Below are 23,596 nucleotides of genomic sequence, written 5' to 3'. Positions count from 1 at the left end.
CGTGAGGCTACCGCCCCTTGACTAGGGGAGGTGTGCGCGCTGCGGCCGTTAGGTATGTGGCGTCTCACGCCGCCGCTGTGGCGGGTGGCTTGCGGCGCGGCCGTTGCTCGCGCGCAGAGCCAGCGGTTAACGGTCACCGCGTTGTTCTCAGCGCCGAGCGGGAGCCCCGGCAGTGGGTACGAGTGGCTGGCGCGGTCGGCGCCCGTGCACTGGGCGGAAGATGGACTGGTGGCGCTGCAGGCGGCCACGGGGCTGCCTTGGTGGGCCGCCATCGTGTGCGGCGCCGCCCTGCTCCGCACAGCCGTCACCTTGCCGCTCGCCGCGCACCAGGGCCGGCTCCTGGCCAAGGTGGGTTCCCTGTGTCTTGAGAGTGGTGGTGGTGGTGGTGCACCCCCTCGCTCGGAGTGCTCTTGCTGTGTTGTGTGAGGGACCGACGGTCACCGCCAGCAACATTCAGGGTGCTCTGGGCGGAGTTGCAGGTGGCCTGCTGTGGCAGACAGGACAGTAGTTCCTGGTGAGGGTGGCATTCTGTAACAAACGGGGGGTGGTTTCTCTTGTGTGATGCGAGTGTCTTTTTACAAAACCGCTGTTGTGTGGTCATGGCTGTAGTGTCCCCTTTTACCGGTATCTGCTTGTGCTGCCTGTTGGCCTCTTATGGTGGAGGACACCGCAACTCATGAGAGGTCTTTCTGTGCTTATAAATGTGTATTGTTTTTTCCTTGGACACATTTAAGTCTAAATAAAACCAAAAAATGGGGATGTGTTTCTTTACAGTAGCTATATGTAAATCAAGGTGCTTTAGCGGGAGAGTCAAATGGTGTATGCTAGGGACTTTCTGTGACTTGCTGTGTTAACTTAAAACTCTTGCTAAAGCTGCTCCAGTAAAAATTTGAAGTGAACTAGCAGTTTCAAAATACCTGTCTTTCTTCAAAAGTAAGTAAAACAGTTGAAGTTACTAAAGAAGTTATATGCTGTGCCTACAGTGGTAAAGGAACTAGTGGTATGAAGTAGGGCAACATGAACTTTTTGTGTTATTTTTTAATTGACCAATGGGGACTTCAGGGTAGTACATGACAGCTGCTAGAACTTGAGTGTGATTTGGAATCAGTTGGATCTTTGTTCTTCACGGGTGCACTGTCTGTGGGTAATAGTGGCAACAATCAAGCTGGTAAATGCAGCTTGTTCCTTGGACAGTGGATGTTCTTCAGTGACTATCGTTCAAGAAGTATTGCTGTAGAAGAGTCATATTTTAATTCTTTTCTTGCAGAGTGTTTGAGGCTCTGTGTGGTGTGTTTTGTTGTTTGTTTTTTTCTCTGGTTGTAGGGGGTTTTTGTAGTTTGTTTTTGGTGGTTTTGTTTGTTTGGGTTTTGTTGTTTTTGTGGGGATTTTTTTTTTGTATGTGTGGCTGGTGTTTTTTGTTTTTCCTCCTCGGTAATACTTGTTCATTTTTTCTTTTTGTTGCAAAAGCTAATATTGTACTACACTCTTGTATAGTGGGATCTTTTCTTATTCCTCAGGATAGTGACTTTGGTGATTGCAAAGTCTTGCTGGGCTTCAAATCTTTTGAGGTGGCATTAAATGTTTGGGGTTTTTTTATTAAATAGCTGGTCACAGTTCCTGAATGAAGATAGAAGTTTATTAAGAATTAAATATAAAATCTAATTCTGTGTTTATTTCATTTAGTAAGATTATTGTTGCAAGATCAGTAAGATTGTTATTGCAAGTACTTTTTACTAGTATCTTCATATGTTAATTCTGTTTAAAGATTAAAGGTGTTCAGCTTTGCACTTTATCCTTCATAGTTGTTTTTCATGTCTGTACAGTGTTGGGTGGGGAGAGGAAGCGGTTGTTACATGGAACTATGCATAAACATTTTTCCCTTTTCTTTAGCTAGTTGGAAAATTTGCAGCCTGAGATTAAAAAGCTAGCTGAGCACCTTCGCTATGAAGTTTCTGTTCATGGAAGGCAATTGGGTTGGTCTGAAAAGGTTGCCAGGTAAGACAACCGATTGGATATCCCATATATATCCATTCCAGATTTGGCAGGGAATGAAAGGGAGAGAAAGTCCTGCAGACACCAAACTTTATAGATAGATTATGTTCTTGACCAAAGCTTAGGTTTTCCTACCACTTCCCTGACTTGTTTGTATATGTTTGTATTGCCGGTCAGGGTGTATCTGTTTTAAAGTCCTGAATCTGTGATGGGCTTATGCCTATAGGGCCAAATACAGGATTCCTTTGTGGTCTTTACTTGTGACTAAAGTTTCCACAGCTATTGGAGTATCTAAATGTTGTTAGCAACTTGACGCTTGCATGGTTATAAAGGAACAGGACTGGGAGTTGGTAAAGGAGAGAGGCATGTTTAAAGAGGAAAGAACTTCAGTTTTTCTAGTTACACCTAAATAAGCCAATTTGATATGCCTGTAGAACACTTATTTCAGATTTTGAGAAGTTACTCTATTACAGGTATTGTAAGATGGTTTTTGGTTTTATTTGGTTTTGGTTTTTTTTCTGAAAGGTTCCATTTTAAGAGAAACCTACGAAAGATTATTACAGAACTCTACATTCGAGACAACTGTCATCCCTTCAAAGCTACTTTATTGGTGTGGGTACAGATTCCTATGTGGGTTAGCGTGTCCCTCGCTTTGCGCAACTGCAGTGTTGGTGCCATGGACTCAGAAGGTAATTAATCTGAAAAGACATACTTTTAAGAGCCATTTTTCCTTCAGTTACTGTTTTTATAGACACTTAACTGGTTAAACAACACAATCTCCTGAGCCTGATAAATAAGCTGATCTAAATACTACTTCAGTACTAGATTTTTAAGCTTAACGTAGTTTAAGCATAGATAAATATCTGATTAAAATGTTTTTCAAGTATTTTTATTAGATACATTGTATATGTACTAGATTAAACCACAGTTCGTTAATCAAAGAACTTGTGTGTGGACCACAACTCTACTTTTCTTTGGTTGGAACTATTTTAGCAGGTAATCGCAGCATGCAAAGTGTCACTGATCTCTACATACATGCTCTCTGTGTTCGTAAGAGTGTGTGAGCTTTGTAAGATGTATCTTTAAAAGCTGTATTTGGGTCTTAGCTCTGGGAAACAATGAAATGTTTCCTTGGGCCATGCTGGCACTCAGTTGTTCAGTGGTCTTCTGAAGATGGTTACTAGGAAAAGAAAAATCTGTCTTGAGATTTTTCAGGTTCATAAGGTGAACATATGTAGCAAATAATGTTACCCATGCTACAGTACGTTCTCTGTTGATTTGTATTTTTTCATTTCATGTGAAGTACTATAGACAAGTTGAACGTGTGGGTTATTTTTAAATAAAAGTACAGATATTTTAATCTTTTTAAAAGATTTTGTAGTTTGTTCTTCTGAACAAAAATGTGAGAAATTGGTTTGTTATTAAGAAAAATAAAATTTTAAAAACATAAAATATGTAGTCACTGTAGGTTACTGCACTACGTATTTTTCTCGTTGACATGTAAAAAGGTGCTTCAGATCAAACTAGCTTTTCTCACTGGTTCACATGAATTGCTGGTTGTCATGAGCTAACCGGGACCTTGGCCTGCATCACCCATCATTTTTCACTTGCATTGATAGCACGCTGCCTTGACATGTGATCTGTTAAACCAAATACTTTAGTAGTATTTTTCCTGTAGATAAAATGTGCCTAGAAACTTGGATGATTTGACTGTAATATATGCTACAAGTGTGACTAACTTGAGGTAGCAAATCGTACTTAATTCTGTTTTTTCTTTAACCTCTTCTTGTAGTTCAAGAACAGTTTTCAGCAGGTGGAGTGTTGTGGTTTACAGATCTCACGGCACCAGAGTCCACATGGATCTTGCCGGTTGCCCTCGGGCTTGTGAATTTGCTGATAGTGGAGGTATAGTGGGATGATTGTAAAGGGATAGTTTTTTTTATAGCATTGAAAGACAACATTACCTGGTTATAAAACATGCTAACATAGTAATAACTTTGGATTATGAGTGCTTTAAATTCATTGGGCAGAACCGAAAAGTAGCTTAATTGTTCTGTGCATTTGAATGTGTGGGTGTCTTGTTTAGAGATGACAAATCCTGATGTGACATTTCTCAGATGCTTTATTTCCTTTACTTGGGCCTCAGTAAAATGTAGTCTTGGAATATGAAGCTTCTAATGATATTCTAATGAGCTTCCTGGGGTTTAAGCATCCAGAAGCATTTGTGGGTTTTATTGGTTTGTTCCTCCCAAGTAATTTGTTACTGCTTTGTGGTCAAAACTAACAATATAATGTATTCTTAATAAATTTAAAAATTCAGAACTTTTAAGATTGTCAGGGAGATGAATCAACAGAAACAGAAGGAAAAAACATCTTCGTTTCCTATATTTTTGGGTAATTTATTGGAAATACTTTTCTTCTTGTTTTTTCTGTTAGATGTTCTCATCAAGCTGTAATCATCTGGATTTCATTCTTTCTTCTTTTTCTTCTATGTTGACTGAGACTGTCTTAGAGGGGGAAAAAGTCACTGTGTAGACCAGATTCTGCTTTCATTCAATTATCTATTGACTGGGTTTGATCTGTTTCCTGTTCCTGTCCTTTCTCAGAGGGCTGTGCTTCAGGCTGAGGCATGGAAACTTTTAGATGTGTGAAAGTGACTATGTAAAATTATGTTGCCTTCTCATGATTTAGTTGAGCAGTCTGCTAAGTTGGTACAATATTTTCTACTAAGGACTGAACATATGAAACATCGAAGATGTTAAATGAAAGATTGTAGCAGTACATTAATTAAAATGAGGGTGAGAAAGTGAAAATACATGAACTAGAGTGCTGAGTTACAAGAAACCCCGCTGTTGCCTTTTTTCTCCTTTTACTTGTTTCAAAAACAATTTGTTTGTAACTGTGGGTCTCTCTTCCCTTTCTTTCAGATCTTTGCTTTGCGAAAGCGGGAAGTTTCCAGGTTCCAGAAGCTTGCTACTAATTTCTTTCGGGTGTTGTCAATAGTGATGATCCCTGTTGCTGCAACAGTCCCTTCTGTGAGTACGGTGTTTGCACGGTGCATCCCGTATCCTGGGACTCTGTTATGTTCGTAGTGCTTAAAGAGCAGCCCAAATGCCTTATGTATTTAACAGACTATACTGTCTATCATAGTGTGCCCTAAATCAGATGTTTTCTCTGTGCATACATTTAAATTCTTAACACATATGAAGCATTTTTGTCCAAGAGGAAAGAATCTGCAAACTTTCTGTTTCTAAACATGATTTTCACAAAGTAGGGCTTGGAATGAAATCCAGAGTGGATTAACATCCTTCTTGTGATCTCAAAAACTGAAAGGAAAACTTGATACAAGGACATAAAAATAAAACTTTGCTAAGTGTTTGCTTACTCTCAGAGGAAAACAACATTGTTTTTAGATAAGGAAATTTTCCACAATCTTCTTAAACCACTTTCATTGTTGTATCAGGTGTTCTATTTCTGATTATATTTGCAGTGGTTAGCAAAAACACAGCATCTAGCTGCTTGGCTCATTAACTTGTGGCCTGAAATATAAATGTTTAAACAATTTTAATATTAATTCATGAACTGTTGTCAAACTTCAGTGTAGATGACTTTTTTCACCCAGAACTGTTGAGAAAGAGTGAAAAATTCATTGGAATGGAAGTTGTTATTGTTATTAAGTGGAGTGTCTTTAGGTGAGTTACTTTTCTTGGTAACTGGCAGTAACCAGTGGTTGTGGTTCATGAAGAGCTGCCCAAAATTGTAGTATTTTCGTTGCATCTGAGGAGGGCTGAACTCATTATCTGTCTTTGCAGTCCATGGCGTTGTACTGGTTTTCCTCGAGCTTCGTGGGACTCTCACACAACCTGTTGCTGTGTTCTCCAACCTTTCGTCGACTGTGTTTCATACCAAGGACCAAATCTGACTCGGAGACTCCTTACAGGGATATTGTGTCTGCCTTCACTACCAAATACAGTTTCAGGAAATGATGTCATTTGAAATGTTGGAAGAGCTGTCCCACGAAAGTTGCATGGGTAATTAAGTAGTGATATTTTATTGAGATGTACTTATCTACTGTAAAATTGAATTATATTTATTTTCCAAATAAAGCATTGACTATCTGGTTGTAAAGAAGGATTGTTCAGCACAAATCCGTCTTTATTGGGAAGTTTCAAGGCTGGTGGTTCTGCAGTTAAAATGTTCAGTAATATGAGATTGTCCCTTGAATTATCCTAAGCTTAAGTTATCAGTTGATTTAATTTAGACATCAGTGCAGATTGATTTGTAAACAGGTATAATAATTTGATATTACAGTAGTTCATGTGATAGCCTTCATAACTGTTCTGATAGCTGATTTCCTGTGACTGCAAAATAAACTGATGTTTCATCTTTTGTGCATTAGTTTTGGAGTTAGGTGGACAGACTGCTTTTATAATTTCTGGTGATCATCTGTTGAGTGACAGCATTATGTTTCTTCCTGATCTCTTTTTCTGTGAATAAAATAGAGTGGCAGATGCTTATTGAGGAAAGTAGCAGCATTTTGAAAAAGAAAGAATTATTATAAGAAACCAAATATTTAATTCAACTGTATATCAATTTTTTTTTTTTTTTATTTAAGTCCTAAAGCTAAATTGCAAATATTTTATCCCTTAAAAGATCTGTGTTCAATATAGGCACTTCCTGTAAGGGTATTCAGTTCACATTTTGCCTTGCTTTGCGTACATCTCAAGACAGCAGACTGCATTGTTGTGAAACTGCTGCATGCACAGAAGTCTCTGCAAGTCTGATCTCATTAAGAAGTCATCTTTTTTCCCTTATAGAAGCAGAAATATGATAGAGGGCAAAGCATTGTGTGAATTCTTTGCTGTTGAATGGTTGTCATAGTGCAGAGTCAGGATGATTCATGCTGTAACTCTTAAAAGTTGGTGCTCATTGATCTTTGATAATAGGAAGTGATTTTTAAATGATGTGGTTTTTTGTCACTAGAGAAAATGATTTAGCACTGGGAGAGAGAAGCAGATAGAAGACGAGACAGATGTAGACAATGGTAACAAGTCAACTGTCACATGTCTACATGGTGGAAAGAAGTAGTCCTTTGTTTTATTTATTTGGTTAGGTTGTTCCCTGTCATCCTGACTCTGAGCAAAAGATAGGGGTTTATCAAAGTTTGGCATGTTATGAACTTTCAGTTGTCATACTGCACTTCCATTTTTTCTTAATCACAAATCCTTAAACAAACAACCTTTTTAAAACATAAAACTGGGAGCATATTCAGTATTATGGATGGTGTATTGCCAGTTACTAATAGGTCAAGATGAGAATTTGAATTTGTGGTCCTACACAGGTGATGCTGAATTTCAAGCAGCATCCCATCCTAAGAAGCAACAGACTGATTGTAGCCTGGTCTGTCATATCAGGGGCTCAGTGATCCTTTTATTTATCTGTTTCTTCTTATAAATCCCTGACTTGCATGGTTTTTTTTTCCCACCTGTATGCATAGTTTGTTTAATAACATACTGCATTAATAGCTATAATTTTTAGAGAAGAGCAGCAACTGAAGTTAAAAGTTACACTGTTCTAGAATATGTAGGCCTGAATTCTGTTGTTTGCTATTGATTACTGTTTCCGTAAGGCTAATGGCAAACTTGCTGCTCTGTTTATTTCCTCAAAAGATATTTCCTTTCTTTTTTGACATTTCAGTCAGACGTTGTAGTCTCATTTGCAAACATGTATGCAATTTTTTAATACAAGAAGATAGTTTGATCTTTTAGTAAGTAGGTGCATGTGCAAGATTTTGAAGGCTGGTATTTGAACTTACTATGTTTTGTCCTTTTAAGTGTTGGGGAATGACTTGCTTCACAATGTTGATACCAGGTCTGACTGCATGGAGGAAGGAGGTAGTGAAGCTCAGTGAGATACAGTGCTCTTGATTTTGCTCACAGAATTATAGAAAGAGTGACTTTGTATGCTTTTTGACCTGAAATAGTATAGCATGATTTTATTAATCCTCCTATTGAAGCCAAAGGCAGGTTTTTCCTTTTCTAAAAATGGCAGCAGGGTAAGACCTCAAGTGCACAGTTGATAATTTTCTTATGCTTGGAGACATTGGTCTCATGTAACTAAACATGTCAGGAGAGGGCCCTTCGTATTTCCAATAGATTCATACTTATTTTATAATAAATTTCACTGAGGTAGATTGTGTGATATATGTTTTGTTTGTTTTTTATTTTGGTTTGTTTTGTTTTTGTTGTTTTGTTTTTCTTCTGAGTAGAACATTCAGGTATAGCATTTGCTAAATACACACCAAAATACTCAAAATTAATAAAATCTCAAAAGTGTATATAGAAGCACACTAAGGTATTAGATTTAATAGGAACTGGCCCCACAGGTAAGCATTTTTAGAGTTAAGCATAAGAAGGGTCTGGAATGTTTTCAAATCTGACAAAAATCTGCAAGACTAAACGCAGACTCAGACTTTTAGGACTAATAAGGAAATGCTCAGGAGGTGACTTACTCCACATGTGTGTTGTTCTACTTGTTTGCTGCACTTTCTTCTGAAGTACCTGTTGCTGGGTGCTGCTAGAGGCACAGGGGAGGATGACAGACACAATTTGGGTACAACTGGGGCAATTTGTGGCATGGAAACCTTGTAATTTGTGCCATGCATGTGGCTTTGCAAGTTGGAATTCTCTGTGCTGATTCTGACCAACTCCAGTGCTCTCTGTGACAGGGCAGTTGCTTTTGTGTCATTTACTCACTCAGATAAAATGGCCAAGAAGACTTAGTCATGTATAGAAGATGTTTGCAGTTGTCAGGCTGATCTTTTGAGTTTGGAAGATATTAATGGTCTATTTTTTGTCCTTTCTCCTTACTTTGATGAGTAGTCAGAGTCTGAGATATTAGGCTGGTGTGGAGATCTATTTTGTCTCATTTATGCATCCTTGATCCCCCATCTACATGGTAGAAGTCCAGGAAGGCTGAAGCTGTTTTATGTTGGTGATGATATTATTATTATTCCTCTCTGGAAGGGCATTCAGACCTTGCTCTGCTGTTTACTATTGTTTCTGTGTTGTAAAAGAAATGCGTATGGAACTAAGGCTGGGAGGTCTTTAAATCCAAATGGTTCAGACTGAAACAAGAAAGAGAGAAAGAAAGAGAGAGAGAGACTCATTAGTTTACATGTGATTTTTTTTTTTTTTTTTTTTTTTTTTTTTGAGTAAATATGAGGCACAACTATTTAACTGGTCACCACCTGGCTTTTGGAAAGACATCATTCTGGACTACTTTGGCCAAGGAATTTCAAATTGGCTAACACCTGGTAAAATAAGTGCAAGGCACACAATGGTTTATTATCTTTTTCGTGGAACAGATACTGTCACAAATGAAACTGCTATTCCTCAGAAACACATAATGTAATAGAGGAACTATGATACACCACTGTGGAGAGCATAGCACAGATCATGGTTCATACAACTGACTTAACATAGAGAGTTTTATGAAGAGAATTATGTTCCTTTGAAGGATCAGGTAGGAGTGCTTAGTTTTAACATATCTGTTGTGAAGGTAAGAATTTGGGGGTTTTTGGCAATACAGTACCTCTGATGTAAGAGTTATTATGAGAGGGATTCTACTTCTTTTGATACATGTATGGGAATTGTGGAAGATTGGGCGAGGAGAAGAAAGGTAAACACGCTCAAGTGACCCACAGCTGGGGTATAAAGAAAGCACATACATCACACTAATTGTTTTACTGACCTTGTGTGCTTGAGAAGTAGAACCTCTGTGTGAGATAACATAGGCCTGAGAGAAACCCTACAGTACCTTATCAGGTCTGAGATCCTGCTTTGTTTTGAGAAAGAGCAGAGCACAGCAAGAGGCTGCATCTGCTCTAAACCTTTAAATATAGGTGAGCGTAGCTGCCCTAAGGATCTTCCAGCAGGGCTAAACTTATCAGCACCTGAGTCCCTGCTTACATCGCCTCTGCCAGGGAGCTTAGGTGCGGCTACGGAGATCCCCCAGTAGAGAGATAACTAAAATAAAACTTGCTCTTTCAATTGCATTCATGGCCTCTGGCTCTTCTTGCAACATGCCTGTGCTTGTGCACATAAGATGTGTCCCAGAGAAGGCGCTAGTTTAACAGAGGTGAATCCTAGAGAGAAATTTTTACAACCCTCTGAGTTTTGGTTATCTGCAGGTTCACAAGTTTCCTGGGAACAAATAAACTGTACTATGTATCTTGTTCCGGCTGTGCCAGGTACCAAAGTGATAGAATTCTGTTTTATAAGATGTAGCTGCATTCACAGTAAAGTTTCTAGCTTTTGTTGCAGTTTAATTTTCTGAATATGCAAAATAAGAGGTGCACCTAGATATTTGAGGGGGAAGAAAAAGCAGAAATTGTGTTTTTCAGAACACTGGTTAAATGGAAAATTTGATGTGGTTCCAAGTTGTCAATTCATAGAGTTATTTCCTGAAATACCCTGACTCTAAAAATAAGGAAGACTAGATGTTTCAGTTTTTTGTTTGTTTGCAGGTTTTGGTTTCATTTTAGTTTTGTTTGGTTTTAATTTCTGAAACATGTAGCCATTGTTGAGGCATAATGCATGTTGATATCATGCTTTAGCTGTAAATCCAGACTGTAGTTCTTCATGTCTAGCCACATCCTTGCATTACAGTAGCTACTGTACTTCATTTCATGTCATGTCAGTGGAAGAAGTGTCTTAGTCTTTCCATTTGTTGCTGGAGCAGACAGTGAGTCAGATCTCAAAAATTTCTACATTTGATTAAATTAATGGTGTCTGTCACCATACTCCCTAACAATCAGTTTTCTGTAAAATAAAAACAAGCTTCTAATTTATATTTAGTTTCTGAATTTCAGCCAGTAGACCCTGTTCCACAAATACTTTAGATACTTTTAAGTATAATCAGAAGCACTGGAATTTCTAAACTGTTTTTTCTGGGGGGGGGGGGGCAGAAACACAACACCTCCCAAATAAAGTAGAAGTTCCATAAATGCCAGGAATTTCTTAAGAACATTAAGCTGATCTTCAGTAGCAGAAATAAGGGAAATTCAGTAACTATTTCTACTTCACCATATTGGATGAAAAATCCGGAAAACGGGACTATTAAATAACGTTAGACATGAAATATACATGGATTTCAACCTGAAAGCTGTTGAAGAAAATAGGCCAAATTGTAAAATAAGCTGTAAAACAGGAAGTAAATGTTCCACCCTGGGTTGAAGAAATCCATGTGCCTCATACATGCTTCAGTCTTGTCTGAGAACAGATACCGCAACCCCTTCATAAGCATGAGGCAAGGCTGGAAAGAGGGAAAAGTATTTTGTTAAGAAAACAGTATATATATTTCTGTAAGGAATGTTTAACGAAGAACTGTTGTTTTTACATAACTGAGGACCTGATGCCTGACCCCAGCAGGGGGGAAGGACCAAGAGACAGAGGACTATGAATCCTTAATGTAAAACACAGTCTTTTTCCAGAATGTATACTGATACCTCTATAAATACCGATACTTGTATTTACAAGTTAATTTAGGGGGAAGTGTAGTTGAAGTACCAGGAATCCATATTGATAAGCGAACGGTATTGTATGCGTTGGGGTAGTCTGCAAACCCTGAAGTACCCAACCAATGGTGAACAGGGGAGGGAAACTGTGGCCGGGATTTTGAAGGGATATAGAACGGGGCTTTTTCACCTGTTAGGTGTGCCTACTTTTAGGTAGAACACTCGGTCTTGCAAAATCGTTATTAAAATATGCTTTGCCGAGAGATCCTGCCTGGGCCTATTATATTTGCAGAATAATTGTTTCCTACGCTTTCCTACATACATTTATACACACACACACCCTCCTATCTTTCTTTTAGCCTTTCCCACCACTTCCATGATTTTAAGAAAAAATGTTAGCTGATAGTTTTAAAAGTGGCGGCACTTCAGTGACTTGACCACAATTAAGAAATTTTTCCCGCTGTCAGTGAACTTTTTTTGGATTCCTTTTGAGTTAAAAGTAACACTAATACTGAGTGCTGAATAATCGTGCTATGATTCCTGTTTCAACCTCATGAGACGAAGGAAAATAATGTTGAGATCACGTTCCATGTAGTTTGAGTCTAGTTCTGTATTGATTGGTAGTTTAATTGGTACACGCTGTAGTGGTAAGGCCTACACACTGACAGATCTAAAACAAAACCCGAGCTGCTTGTGTAGGTAAGTCACAAGTAGACAGCCTTACTTTGCAGACACCAGTTGCTTAAATAGATAACAGGCTGTCACGTCCTGCTCTCGGGTATGAGTGAGGGGAGAAGTGACTCAGGTTAGTGGGTCGCCCCCTTCTCCCACCCCAGCTGGAAAACAGTACACACAGTACTTCAGGTCCGCAAACAAAAGGCTTTTATTTTGCAGCTTGGCCCAAATGGTATATGATTCAGTGGCAGGAGGATTTATGTTATTACAGGTTCGATCGGTAAACATTAAAAGTTTGCGGCATATGTGGGGCTGTAAATCTTATATTACTATGTTATGTATAAAAAGGAAAGCAAAAATGTAGAAGTATGGGAAAGAAAAAAAAGAGAGAAAAAGATTTCACCATCCTTATGGCTCCGCTTTGTGTGTGATGGAGTTGTAGTCTTGGGTCCAGTGATGTACAGTGTCCTGTGGTGTCTTGTTCAGTTCATGTGGTGGGAAGAGTGGTCCTCAGGATGGTGGGTGGGCACCACCAGTGCTTGTGCAGGGTGGGCCTTAATAGCCTTCTGGGTTACCTGCTTGCATAACTTTTGCTCTTTTGTGGAGGTGTTATTGTGAAAGAGAGAAAAGTCTGGGGGGAAGGGGTGATTGCAAAAGATGGACAAGTCTCGGGCCATGTTGAAGGGTCTCAGCTTTTCCCTTTGTGCCATGCTGGGCTTATCAGAAGGTGGAGCTAGGTGCCCTCCAGCACATCCCCCACCTCCTGTATCAGCCAGCCGGCCTGATCTGTGGCTCATTGGCTTGTCGTATGTCAATTGCAATTCACCCTATACTGAATGTATCATCTCCTGTGGCTGGATGAACTGTTTTTGCCACAATGTTTCAGCCATTATCCTTATCAGTACATGACACAGGCCAAGAGTAGAAATGAACTCATAGCACTCATTGATTGATTAATGTCAGGCATGACACATTCAATGTGAGGAATATCCATGTGAAATTGCAAGACTGAACATAACATTTTATTCTGTAGCTTGCTTGCTCTGTAATTTTTGTCCCTTTCTCCCTGAAGCCTGTTAACTGTGCTTACTAAAAGTATCTTGAAGCATATCTGAAAATCATGATGAGCTTCTATGTGTGTCTGGATATTATTCTTTAACTGGTAAGAGAAATGATATCCAATACCAGTAATTGCCTTTTACATAAATTCCATAGACTTGATCTCTGTTTAAGCAGAAGGAACAGGAGAATGTTCCATTTTATAGGAAGACTTTTCCTAACCTGCTTTGCTAAGCCTTTAAATTAGCATTAATTAATTATACATTATCCACGTCTTTGCTCCTTTTTTCTTCTTTGATCTACGAATGCCTGTTTTGTCTGCTTTTTTTCTTGATCAGAAACACTATAATAATTGTGTAGATTAATATGTGTATATGGATTTTTTTAAGATATTTTATGAGTATGTGCCCTCCTTAACCCCGAAAACTGACATGTTTAATTTCAATTACTTGATTTTAAAATATGATAATGATTTTAAAATAATTATAGAGTTGTGTGTTTTGTGTAAATACTGGCTTTGACTTAGAGCTTCTCCTTTGATAAAATGAAGGGTAAGGAGTTAAGTATTTATTTTAGGTTTTTAAATGATTCCAAGTTTCTAGTTTGATGTAAACTAAATGAACAAAAAATTTGGACCAAAATTTTTAATACAGAATATGAAGCATTTATTCGAATTGTGGTAGTGGCTTAGCAAACTCAAGGGTAAGTAATTGCTCCATGTCCCCACCAGTTCTGTTACTTGCATGTCATAATCTTGCTGCTCTTTTCCTGGGTCAGCCACTTCACCATTTGTTGTGTGATGGAGATGTAGAATCCTTTTTCTCCTACAGATGTATTTTGGCAACCTTGGCAAACAAATCTAGCCTTTCAAAAGGGTATCAAAAGTTAAGTTTCCATATGAGGACATTGATCTAATTGGTACCACTAACAATATGTTGCAACACTCTGCAGTTTATATGTATATCTATGCTCACACAATTGTAACTTTACAGGTAGGGAGAAGTATGGTTTCTGACTGATTAAAACAACTCTGGAGAAAAAGCAAACTGCAGATACTGTACCAATAATTGTACAGATTTGGCTGTTTTACCTGTGGACATATTTTTACTGTCTGGTTGTGAATCTCAGAACATCAATGATATAGCTGATAAATCTGTCTGCTGCCAGAATAATTCTTAGACCAGAAAAACCTCATGTGTGTGAAACCATAAGTTAAATGAGGCAGCAAAAAGCATCTTATCTAACGATATCTAAGAACTCAAAAGTGCAGGTAAGGAGCTCACGGTGCAGGGTCAGAACTGATAGCTAAAGCCCTTTCTAGGGTTCTGTCAGATGCAGGAAATAGTTTCTAGATTTTTTGAAGGTGTTACAGATCTTTTGGAATGTCATATTGTCATTCTTACTGTGCTGAAGGTGTTAGAAGAAAAGGTTTTGCAAAGGTGGAGCGAGGTTTTGGCTGGTAAGCAAGGCAGTAGGTGGAGCCGGTTCTCCGTGCAGCTCAAGAAGCAAAGTTCCCTTCCACTTCTTCAGCACAGTTAATATGAAATGGGTTCAGATTTCCATCTTGGGAACAGGGCATGCTGAAGCTTCTGGGCAGGGTGTTAAACCAGATATGTCTGTTTGATAGTAAAAAAAATTACATGGCACTTCTTGGGAAGCTTAAAGAGAGTCTTGAAACTGATAGCTGAAAAAACACCTCTCACAGATCAACAAATTTGTCAGGAGACCAAGTGTTTAGTACATGAAATTGGCTTTTTTTGATTTGCCATTCTTCTCAGTGTATTTGAAAGTGTTCTGCTTTCTAAGATTTGAGTCACCCTAAGGTTCGGAAGGAGCATCATCTTTGTTTTCTTTGGGATTATGTCTGTGCTGGAGCAAGCACTATGTGGCATATATGTGTAGAGAGAAACAGCATGTTTAGTAGAGTTACATACAGATCTATAGATAAATGTGCACCATATATTTTCTTAAATGTATTTTCCTGTATGTGTATAATCATGTATCTGCTGAAGAACTAGCAGATCCTTGGTTGACCCAGCAGATATTTGTCAGGTACCGGTTTAAATGTGGGACTTTGTTGTCAGCAGTGATAAACATTTAGATTATATGCTTTGTGACAATTAATTTGATATATTGGGTACTATTTGACTGTCCTTGTTTATTTCTGAAATCCCTGAGCATCCATTTACGGCAGAAAGATTGCTGTGCTGAACTCAAGCCAGCTTATACCTAGCTTTTGTCTGTGACTTTTGTGAACTATTTTTTCTATCACAAATAGTCACTTTCAGGTCTGAGCAAACTGTACACTGTAGATAAATGTGAAAAGCTGTGTACAAATGAAAATTTTCACTCACATAAAACTTTAGCATTAACTTTGATGATCAGTTTGATGGCTTCTACCATATGAGCAAATCTTCAGTGCTATTTTAGCAATATATGGGTGCCATATTCCGTTAACCTAAATGATCTTCACTTATTTTTTTTTGCAACCTTTTAATTCTGTTTGGCTCATGAAATCACACCCAAGGTCTGCCACAGCAAGTGAGAATAAGGTTCCTCTGAATGTATTTGGAGGTGAATTTCTTGGAGCATTATTTTAGGTGAAACCTGAATTTGGATGAGGGTTGTTGAAATCATGCAGCTACCTAGGGGGTAGTTTTAGTTAGTTAGCTTTAGGGGTTTTTTAGTTGTGTGTTGTTTTGGTTGTTTTTTTATTTTTGGGGGGCAGAGAGGGAGATGGTTGGTTTGGTTTGGTGGGGTTTGTTGGTGGTGGTTGGTTGTTGTTGTTGTGGGTTTTTTTAGTTTTAGTTCCTTCCTAAACTTGAGGAACTTAAATCAGTCAGATCATATTCAACTAAGTACAAGTTCCCTGGATGTGTTCTGTTCTAATAGAGTTCGAAATTTCTGAGAAATCCTGTAGCCTTCATTGTCTATATTGCTTTTCTGTTCCCAACCCATAAGGCAGAGCATGCATGAAAACTTTCTAAGCCATTATGAAGCATTCATTAACACTAATGCAACACAGAAGATAATTCTGCAAGCGTAAGTCAAGAGGACATAAGGCAAAAATGAGAGAGAGGTAATAGAAAATAGTTTTTATGGTTGGTAATACTTTCAATCTACAATGAAAAGAAAAAAGGCCCCATTTTAAATGCACCTTGGCTGCCCCTGCTTAGCGCATGTAGGTGGGTTTCCTGTATATGCATATAACCAGGAGAGCCTACTTATGCACGTGCTGCATACTCCCTTCTTAGCTTAAGGTTAATGAAATTTAAAAGTGTAAGTTTTTACACGTCATAAATGTTTCATTCTCTATCTTGAAAATACAGCCTAAATGCTGAAATAGTGCTGTGCTGCTTGTTAGTTTAAATAATTTTGACCTCAAAAAAAGGCTGTGTGCTCAAAAGATTACCTCCTTTTTCAGCCATGGTAATGACTCTGTCTGTACTAAAATCCTCATCTTGTTGTCTGATGCTGTGTCTAGTGAAAAGGATCAGAGCTTTATTGTTTTCCTTCCTATGATGGTAAGGTAATTCCTTCACTTTCAGTCTACATTAATGAGACAAGGTTGGAGAAAAGACAGATCTAACAATCTGTCTCAGGCCCAACAAGCTTCCCATCTGTGGAAAGGAAGTAGTCCCTGTGAGAGACAATATCCTTTATGCCACCTTCTGAGTGAGTGACCTTGCAAGTCGTGTCATGCTAGAGGGTGTGCTTTTGCAAATAAGCAGAGGTGCAATTCTGGAGGAGGAATCAGAAAAAAACTGTTGCTGTGTTTTCCGAGAAACAGAATTTAAGTGTCTTGAAAAAGTCTGTATAATATTCTTTCTGAATGATAACAAATTATGTAAGTGATGTGATACATAGCTGTGTTTGGCTTAACTGTTTCTTCACCTATTCTGCATGCTTCCCATTCTGGCTTTACTAAAAAACATGAAATAGTAAGTAAATTACCAAAACCCACTAGAAATAAAAGGTTTGGTATTTGAGAAAGGAGGAGAGAGTTTCCTTCTTACCTTCCCTCTGCTTATTAGCTTAAAATACTGTAACGAAGATGAGTTGGTCAGTGTCACATTCGAGGTGCAAATATCAGTGTAATCTAGCACCGTTTACAGAGTGCTACAGGGGAATGCTGCTGTCTGCTACAGAATTTGAGACTTGGTCAGTCCACCTGGTTGTTGTTTGTGGTTGTTTTACTGGGGAATCCAAATTCTCAATTCAAAGCTGACTTACTAGTCAGTGGATTTCTTGAAGTGCAAGAATATTTTCAAGGGCAAAGTGTCACTTTTGACAGTTCAGTTCCACAGTTTCTGGAAATACAGTGCTTAAGTATTTTTTAATATACTGCTGTACACATGGGGGTGCTCAAGCTATAGTTCATGTTGTAACTTTTAGACTGTCAGGGTTCTGAAATCTAGGGCAAGCAGGCAGGCCTCAGATAAAAACATTTTTCTTCCTGTGACTTTCATCTTGATGCTGTTTTAGAACTTAATCAACCCATCCCTTTGCAGTGTACACTGCTTTTCCAGCTCGTTGCTGTGTCCCTTTGAAGTAACCCAGTGTTTAGCACTGCTGATCTTGAAAATAATGAAATGAACTTGCTGGCTGCTTCCTCTTTGAGGTCTGAGAATGCCAAAGGGAAATTAGCAGGTGTCAGGACAATCCCTCTTGCTGCCTAGTTGTCTTTGCAGAGCCATCTGTGTATGCAGCCATGTCGCCAGCTGGGAGGAGAAGTCCTCTTTCTTTTTTCACTTGTTGGACTACCTGTATTTCCTTGACTGGACTTATATCTAATGTTAAAAAAAATACTACTCTTTCCTTCGAAGCTCAGCATAGAACAGACTACCAGCAGCTACTGTACTCCTAAGTGAGAGTTGTTGTTCCTCAAGTTAGTATTTTCTCAAAAGAAAGAGGAACAGGCCAATGGGGAATTAACACCACATAAAAACTGGCTGAGAGAATGTCCTTAATCCCTTTTTTTTTCTTTTTCTTTTCCCCACTGCTTCGTAGTTTTAGGACTACTTTTGGGCATGATTTCGTAATATCAGAACTAGGCATTGCTGGATCTCTGAGCAGCGCAAGTGTGGTCTAGATCAACCTGGACTATACAACTGCATTGGTGTCACGTCAGAGAACACAAATATGGACTTCATGCTAACATTGGGGCTTTTTCTTGCCAGCATCATGTCAGCTATGGGAGGACAGGTGATACTAGATCTAGCAAAAAGTTAGTCACAGAATGTCAATGCATACTGCAAGCCTGAAGCTACAAAGTTAACCTGCTAAAAAAGTTGGAACACGTGTATTGACAAAGTGAGTTCATAATAAGGGATTGGTGCTTTTCATTGATGTTGCTGTGATATCTTTGATCTATTACGAAGAGCCTTGAAGCTTTATATATTAATAGGTGTACTGTTTTGTGAAACAGGGGTCCTCTAGGGGTTTCTAAAAGCAAGCGATTTTGCTGTATTGGGTTTTTACTTCCCTGCCATACCTTTCTCCTGGTTTCCATCCCAGTAGCTTTTTATTCCTTGTTTGCAGTGCCGAGAGTACTGTGACATGATTACACAGTGAAGAGAGGTCGTGTGCTTTAGTGTGAAAATGCCTGTGAAGGTCTCTGTCGCTTGAGATTTTCTGTAAAGTATTAATGGGTTTGGTGCACACCATTATGCTATGGTGCTATGGGTTTTGGTTTGGGTAGGGATTTTTAAAGAAACCTGAATGTATTAGGTTGTTAACTGTAGTGCACATTAAGGTGAGTGCACACATCCATATGTTCCTTATATTGAAAGAGTTGAGCTTTATAGACTCATTTACCTAATTGCCAGTTCATAATTTGAATGCCTTAATTAACTTTGCAATTGAAGTAACAGTTAATGTTTTTTAACTTGCTTGATTTTAATATGTTCCTCTACTTCTGTGGCAAAGAAAAAAGATAAGGCTTCTTTCAGGAGAAGCTGCCACTGCTTTATTTATGGGGACTGGACTTGTAGGTGAGGGTAATAGCCATCTGGGTCCTGTGGCTAGCTTTCTTTTGCCCACTGCTTCCTTTATTTGGGAAGTGAGTGTTCCACTGGAAGAGGAGATGGGTCCCCTCTGGCAGTGAGGAGGTTGCCTGTCTGAGTCTCCTTGCAAGGAGATATGAATTTGCTGCCTTGTGTAAAGTCATATGTATAAACTTGGTAAGCGTGCTCTCCCTAGCTACCCCTCCCAACTAGAGTTCCTTTAGCAGATTCTTCATTGAGCAAATTATTCAGTGTTCTGTGTTTTTTATCAAGAGTAGATAATAAAAAAGATGTCTGTACTTATTTCCCTGGTAGAAAATAGTAAAAACTCTTCAGTATTATCAACTACGATGAATGAGAACTGGAATTGGAGCCTATGATTTTCATCTGATTTCATGTTAGACTAAAGAATTAAGACTATCATCATCTCTCTGGAGTAGTTAAATTCTGTTCCACATAGTACTGATAGGGAGAAGCTAGAGACCATGTATACTAGTGTAAATCTAAAGAAACTACTAGAACTCACCAAACCTTTTCCTCTGAATTCAACACATTGTAGTTTGAGCTTTTTTTTTTTTTCCCTTCAAACTCTAATGCCCAATATTTGTTCTCTGATGATTATTTTTTCCTGTGTAGCATGATAAAATACACTAAAGTACATTATCTTATTATTTGCTATATATACTTGTGTGCAGGGTCTGTGATGAATCGCTTGGACAAAAAATAGTTTGTCCTGGATTAATTAAAATAATGTGTTTTGAAGCCCCTGGAAAATGGGAGACAAATAATGTTCATTCCAAATTTTCAGATGGATAATTAATCTTTTTAGAAAACACCAACATGCTTCTGGGGATTGGCAAACATTTTCACATAAACAAGTAACGAATGCAATACTATACTCCTGAAGCAAACAGTATAAATATTTGCTCCATTTCAGTTTCATCGTAGATTTATCCTGCCTGAGAAAAAACAAACCTGTTAGCCAGGAAACACTTATAGTTCTGTTAGTAGGAGTTTACAGCCGTGAAGTGGAGGGAAGCTACAATTCTGCTGTTTGACTAGATCCACACAGAGCATTTGTATCAGTATAAATATTGCTGGTAAGAAGCTAATGATTTTTTTTTTTTTTCTCACTGAAATAACTATTTCTACAGCTATTCACTTGGATTCCGTTGTCAGTGTTTTTAAACATGCATACATGTTTAACTGTGGGAAGGTCTGAGCACTCTGTTTTGCTTTAACTGTATCCACATGCACAGATAATCAAGGTGGGCATGCACCATTTTTCTTCCACCAGGATCATGTAATCAATATTTTTGTGAAAGGCCTTTGACACTATACAGTTGTGTTTTCCCAAGAGAAGACTATAATCCACTGGTAGCAATTGTCTTGGATGTCAGGGTCTAGTTCATACTGATATCTATGCTGCAGCCCATATCGCTGCTGCATTGATCTTCTATATCTGTAAGGCACCACATGGGATGGCATATTCTTGTAGCAGTGTTTCTGAAAATGTGTCATTTGTAAAATGTTTTTCATCCTAAGTTCCAGGAGAAATGAGAAGACAAGGTAGTCTGAGATCGCACTATATTTCAACTGGAATGAGAGAAAAGCAACCCCTGCCTACTTCCACTCAGAAAGTGATGATCCCAGGCTAGAATGTACATTAACTTACTTGGGTATTGCTGAGGATGTTTGAAGACAAGGAATGCCATTTGCTTTATAAACTAAGGAAAACCAGATTGTTATGCAGCTACCACAGTTCAGCTCCTAAATCTCACCTTTCCTTATTGTGTGTCTTGCCAAGTCTATTGTGGCTGCTTTCTCAGAGTCTGATGAGCTCCACACAGAGACTCAGCAGAGAAGTGTTTCTGTAGCCCAATAACTGATCTTTAATAGAAAGAGCCATTGCTGTTGCGGATTTGTATCAAGCTGTCTGTCAGTAGATGGTAGGCAACCCTGGACTTTGGCAGGGCTAATTTCGGCCTTTTCAAGCAATTGCTGGGGGAAATCCCATGGGCAAGACTGCTTGAAGGAAAAGGGGCCCAAGAGAGCTGGATTGCATTCAGAGATTGCTTCTTCCATGCTCAGGATCAGAGCATCCCCACACGTAGGAAGTCGAGGAAGGGAGCCAGGAGGCCTGCGTGGTTGAATAGGGATCTGTTGGGTATGCTCAAGCAGAAGAGGCGAGTTTACAGGTCATGGAAGCAGGGACTGGCCACTTGGGAGGAATATAAGGCTGCTGTTAGAGGATGCAGGAAGGCAGCTAGGGTAGCCAAGGCCTCCTTAGAATTACAGCTGGCGAGAGGGGTCAAGGACAGCAAGAAGAACTTTTTCAAATACATAGCAGATAAAACTAATACCAGAGGCAATGTAGGCCCACTGATGAATGAGGTGGGTGCCCTGGTGGCAGAAGACACAGAGAAGGCAGAATTGCTGAATGCCTTCTTTGTCTCTGTCTACTCCGCTGGAGGCTGTCCTGGGGAGCCCTGTACCCCTGAGACCCCGGATGAAGCCAGGTCAATGGAGGAGTTTGCTTTAGTCGATGAGGACTGAGTTAGGGAGCAATTAAGTAGTCTGGATGTCCATAAATCCATGGGTCCAGATGGGATGCACCTGCGGGTGCTGAGGGAGCTGGCTGAAGTCATTGCTAGACCGCTATCCATCATTTTTGCCGAGTCTTGGGAAACGGGAGAGGTGCCCGAGGATTGGAGGAAAGCAAATGTCACTCCAGTCTTTAAAAAGGGCAAGAAGGAGGACCCGGGTAATTATAGACCGGTCAGCCTCATCTCTGTCCCTGGGAAAGTAATGGAACAGCTTATCCTTGGTGTCATCTCAAGGCACATCAGGGATAAGAGGGTCATTAGGGGCAGTCAGCATGGCTTTACCAAGGGTAAGTCATGCTTGACCAACCTCATAGCCTTTTATGAGAATGTAACAAGGTGGATGGATGATGGCAGAGCGGTGGATGTGGTCTACCTTGACTTCAGTAAAGCCTTTGACACAGTCCCTCACAGCATCCTCACAGCTAAATTGAGGAGGTGTGGTCTAGACAATAGAGTAGTGAGGTGGGTTGCAAACTGGCTTAAAGAGAGAAGCCAGAAAGTGGTGGTCAATGGTGCGGAGTCCAGTTGGAGGCCAGTATCTAGTGGAGTGCCTCAGGGGTCAGTACTGGGGCCAATATTATTCAATATATTCATTAATGATTTAGACGAGGGAATTGAGTGTACTATCGGCAAGTTTGCTGATGACACCAAGCTGGGAGGAGTGGCTGACACGCCAGAAGGCTGTGCTGCCATCCAGCGGGACCTGGACAGGCTGGAGAGTTGGGCGGGGGATAACCTGATGGAATTTAACAAGGGAAAGCGTAGAGTCCTGCATCTGGGCAGGAACAATCCCAAGTTCCAGTATAGGTTGGGGCATGACCTATTAGAGAGCAGTGTAGGGGAAAGGGACCTGGGGGTCCTGGTGGACAGCAGGATGACCATGAGCCAGCACTGTGCCCTTGTGGCCAGGAAGGCTAATGGCATCCTCGGGTGTATTAGAAGGGGGGTGGTCAGTAGATAGAGAGAGGTCCTCCTTCCCCTCTACTCCGCCCTGGTGAGACCCCATCTGGAATATTGTGTCCAGTTCTGGGCCCCTCAGTTCAAGAAGGACAGGGAACTGCTGGAGAGGGTCCAGCGTAGGGCAACAAAGATGATGAAGGGAGTGGAGCATCTCCCTTATGAAGAAAGGCTGAGGGAGCTGGGGCTCTTTAGTTTGGAGAAGAGGAGACTGAGGGGTGACCTTATTAATGTTTATAAATATATAAAGGGTGAGTGCCACGAGGATGGAGTCAGGCTCTTCTCAGTGGCAAACAATGATAGGACAAGGGGCAATGGGATCAAGCTGGAACACAAGAGGTTCCACTTAAATTTGAGAAAGAACTTCTTCTCAGTGAGGGTAACAGAGCACTGGAACAGGCTGCCCAGGGAGGTTGTGGAGTCTCCTTCCCTGGAGACATTCAAAGCCCGCCTGGACACCTTCCTGTGCGACCTCACCTAGGCGTTCCTGCTCCAGCAGGGGGATTGGACTAGATGATCTTTTGAGGTCCCTTCCAATCCCAAACATACTGTGATACTGTGATACTGTGAGGCAGGAGTAACCCAGACTGCCTTTCCTAACATATTTTTCATGTGTACTACAGGGACTTTATCTCCTTCCACAGTACGAAGAATTTGTGATTGGGCAGACCTGGCTCGATTGGTTGATCCCCTAGTGTTGACCAACCAAGTGGCTTTTGCTAAATGTGAATCCCAGTTTTTAAAGGTTCCGCCACCAAGTGCCTTTAGTGTAGTTTTTAACAAAC

General features: G+C 39.8%; 1 protein-coding gene across 1 annotated transcript; it reads left to right on the top strand.

The window, feature by feature from the left end:
- Positions 1 to 6,390, top strand: COX18 (cytochrome c oxidase assembly factor COX18). Its single transcript, XM_065837058.2, has 6 exons — positions 1 to 348; positions 1,895 to 1,995; positions 2,518 to 2,681; positions 3,785 to 3,897; positions 4,920 to 5,027; positions 5,805 to 6,390. Exons 1-6 carry the CDS (start codon positions 55 to 57, stop codon positions 5,976 to 5,978), a joined length of 954 nt encoding a protein of 317 aa, XP_065693130.2. The 5' UTR covers positions 1 to 54; the 3' UTR covers positions 5,979 to 6,390.
- Positions 6,391 to 23,596: the final 17,206 nt, after the last annotated feature.

This window comes from Patagioenas fasciata, chromosome 4 (genome assembly GCF_037038585.1).
Source record: "Patagioenas fasciata isolate bPatFas1 chromosome 4, bPatFas1.hap1, whole genome shotgun sequence".
Taxonomy (NCBI): Eukaryota; Metazoa; Chordata; class Aves; order Columbiformes; family Columbidae; genus Patagioenas; species Patagioenas fasciata.
This window is presented reverse-complemented; position numbering and strand designations above follow the sequence as displayed.

Bases quoted from the DNA above. Each gene is read 5' to 3' on its own strand.
- COX18 (XM_065837058.2), top strand. From the start codon at position 55: ATGTGGCGTCTCACGCCGCCGCTGTGGCGGGTGGCTTGCGGCGCGGCC. The intron at 349-1,894 runs GTGGGTTCCCTG...TTCTTTAGCTAG, and splicing joins AGGGCCGGCTCCTGGCCAAG to TTGGAAAATTTGCAGCCTGA. The intron at 3,898-4,919 runs GTATAGTGGGAT...CCTTTCTTTCAG, and splicing joins TGAATTTGCTGATAGTGGAG to ATCTTTGCTTTGCGAAAGCG.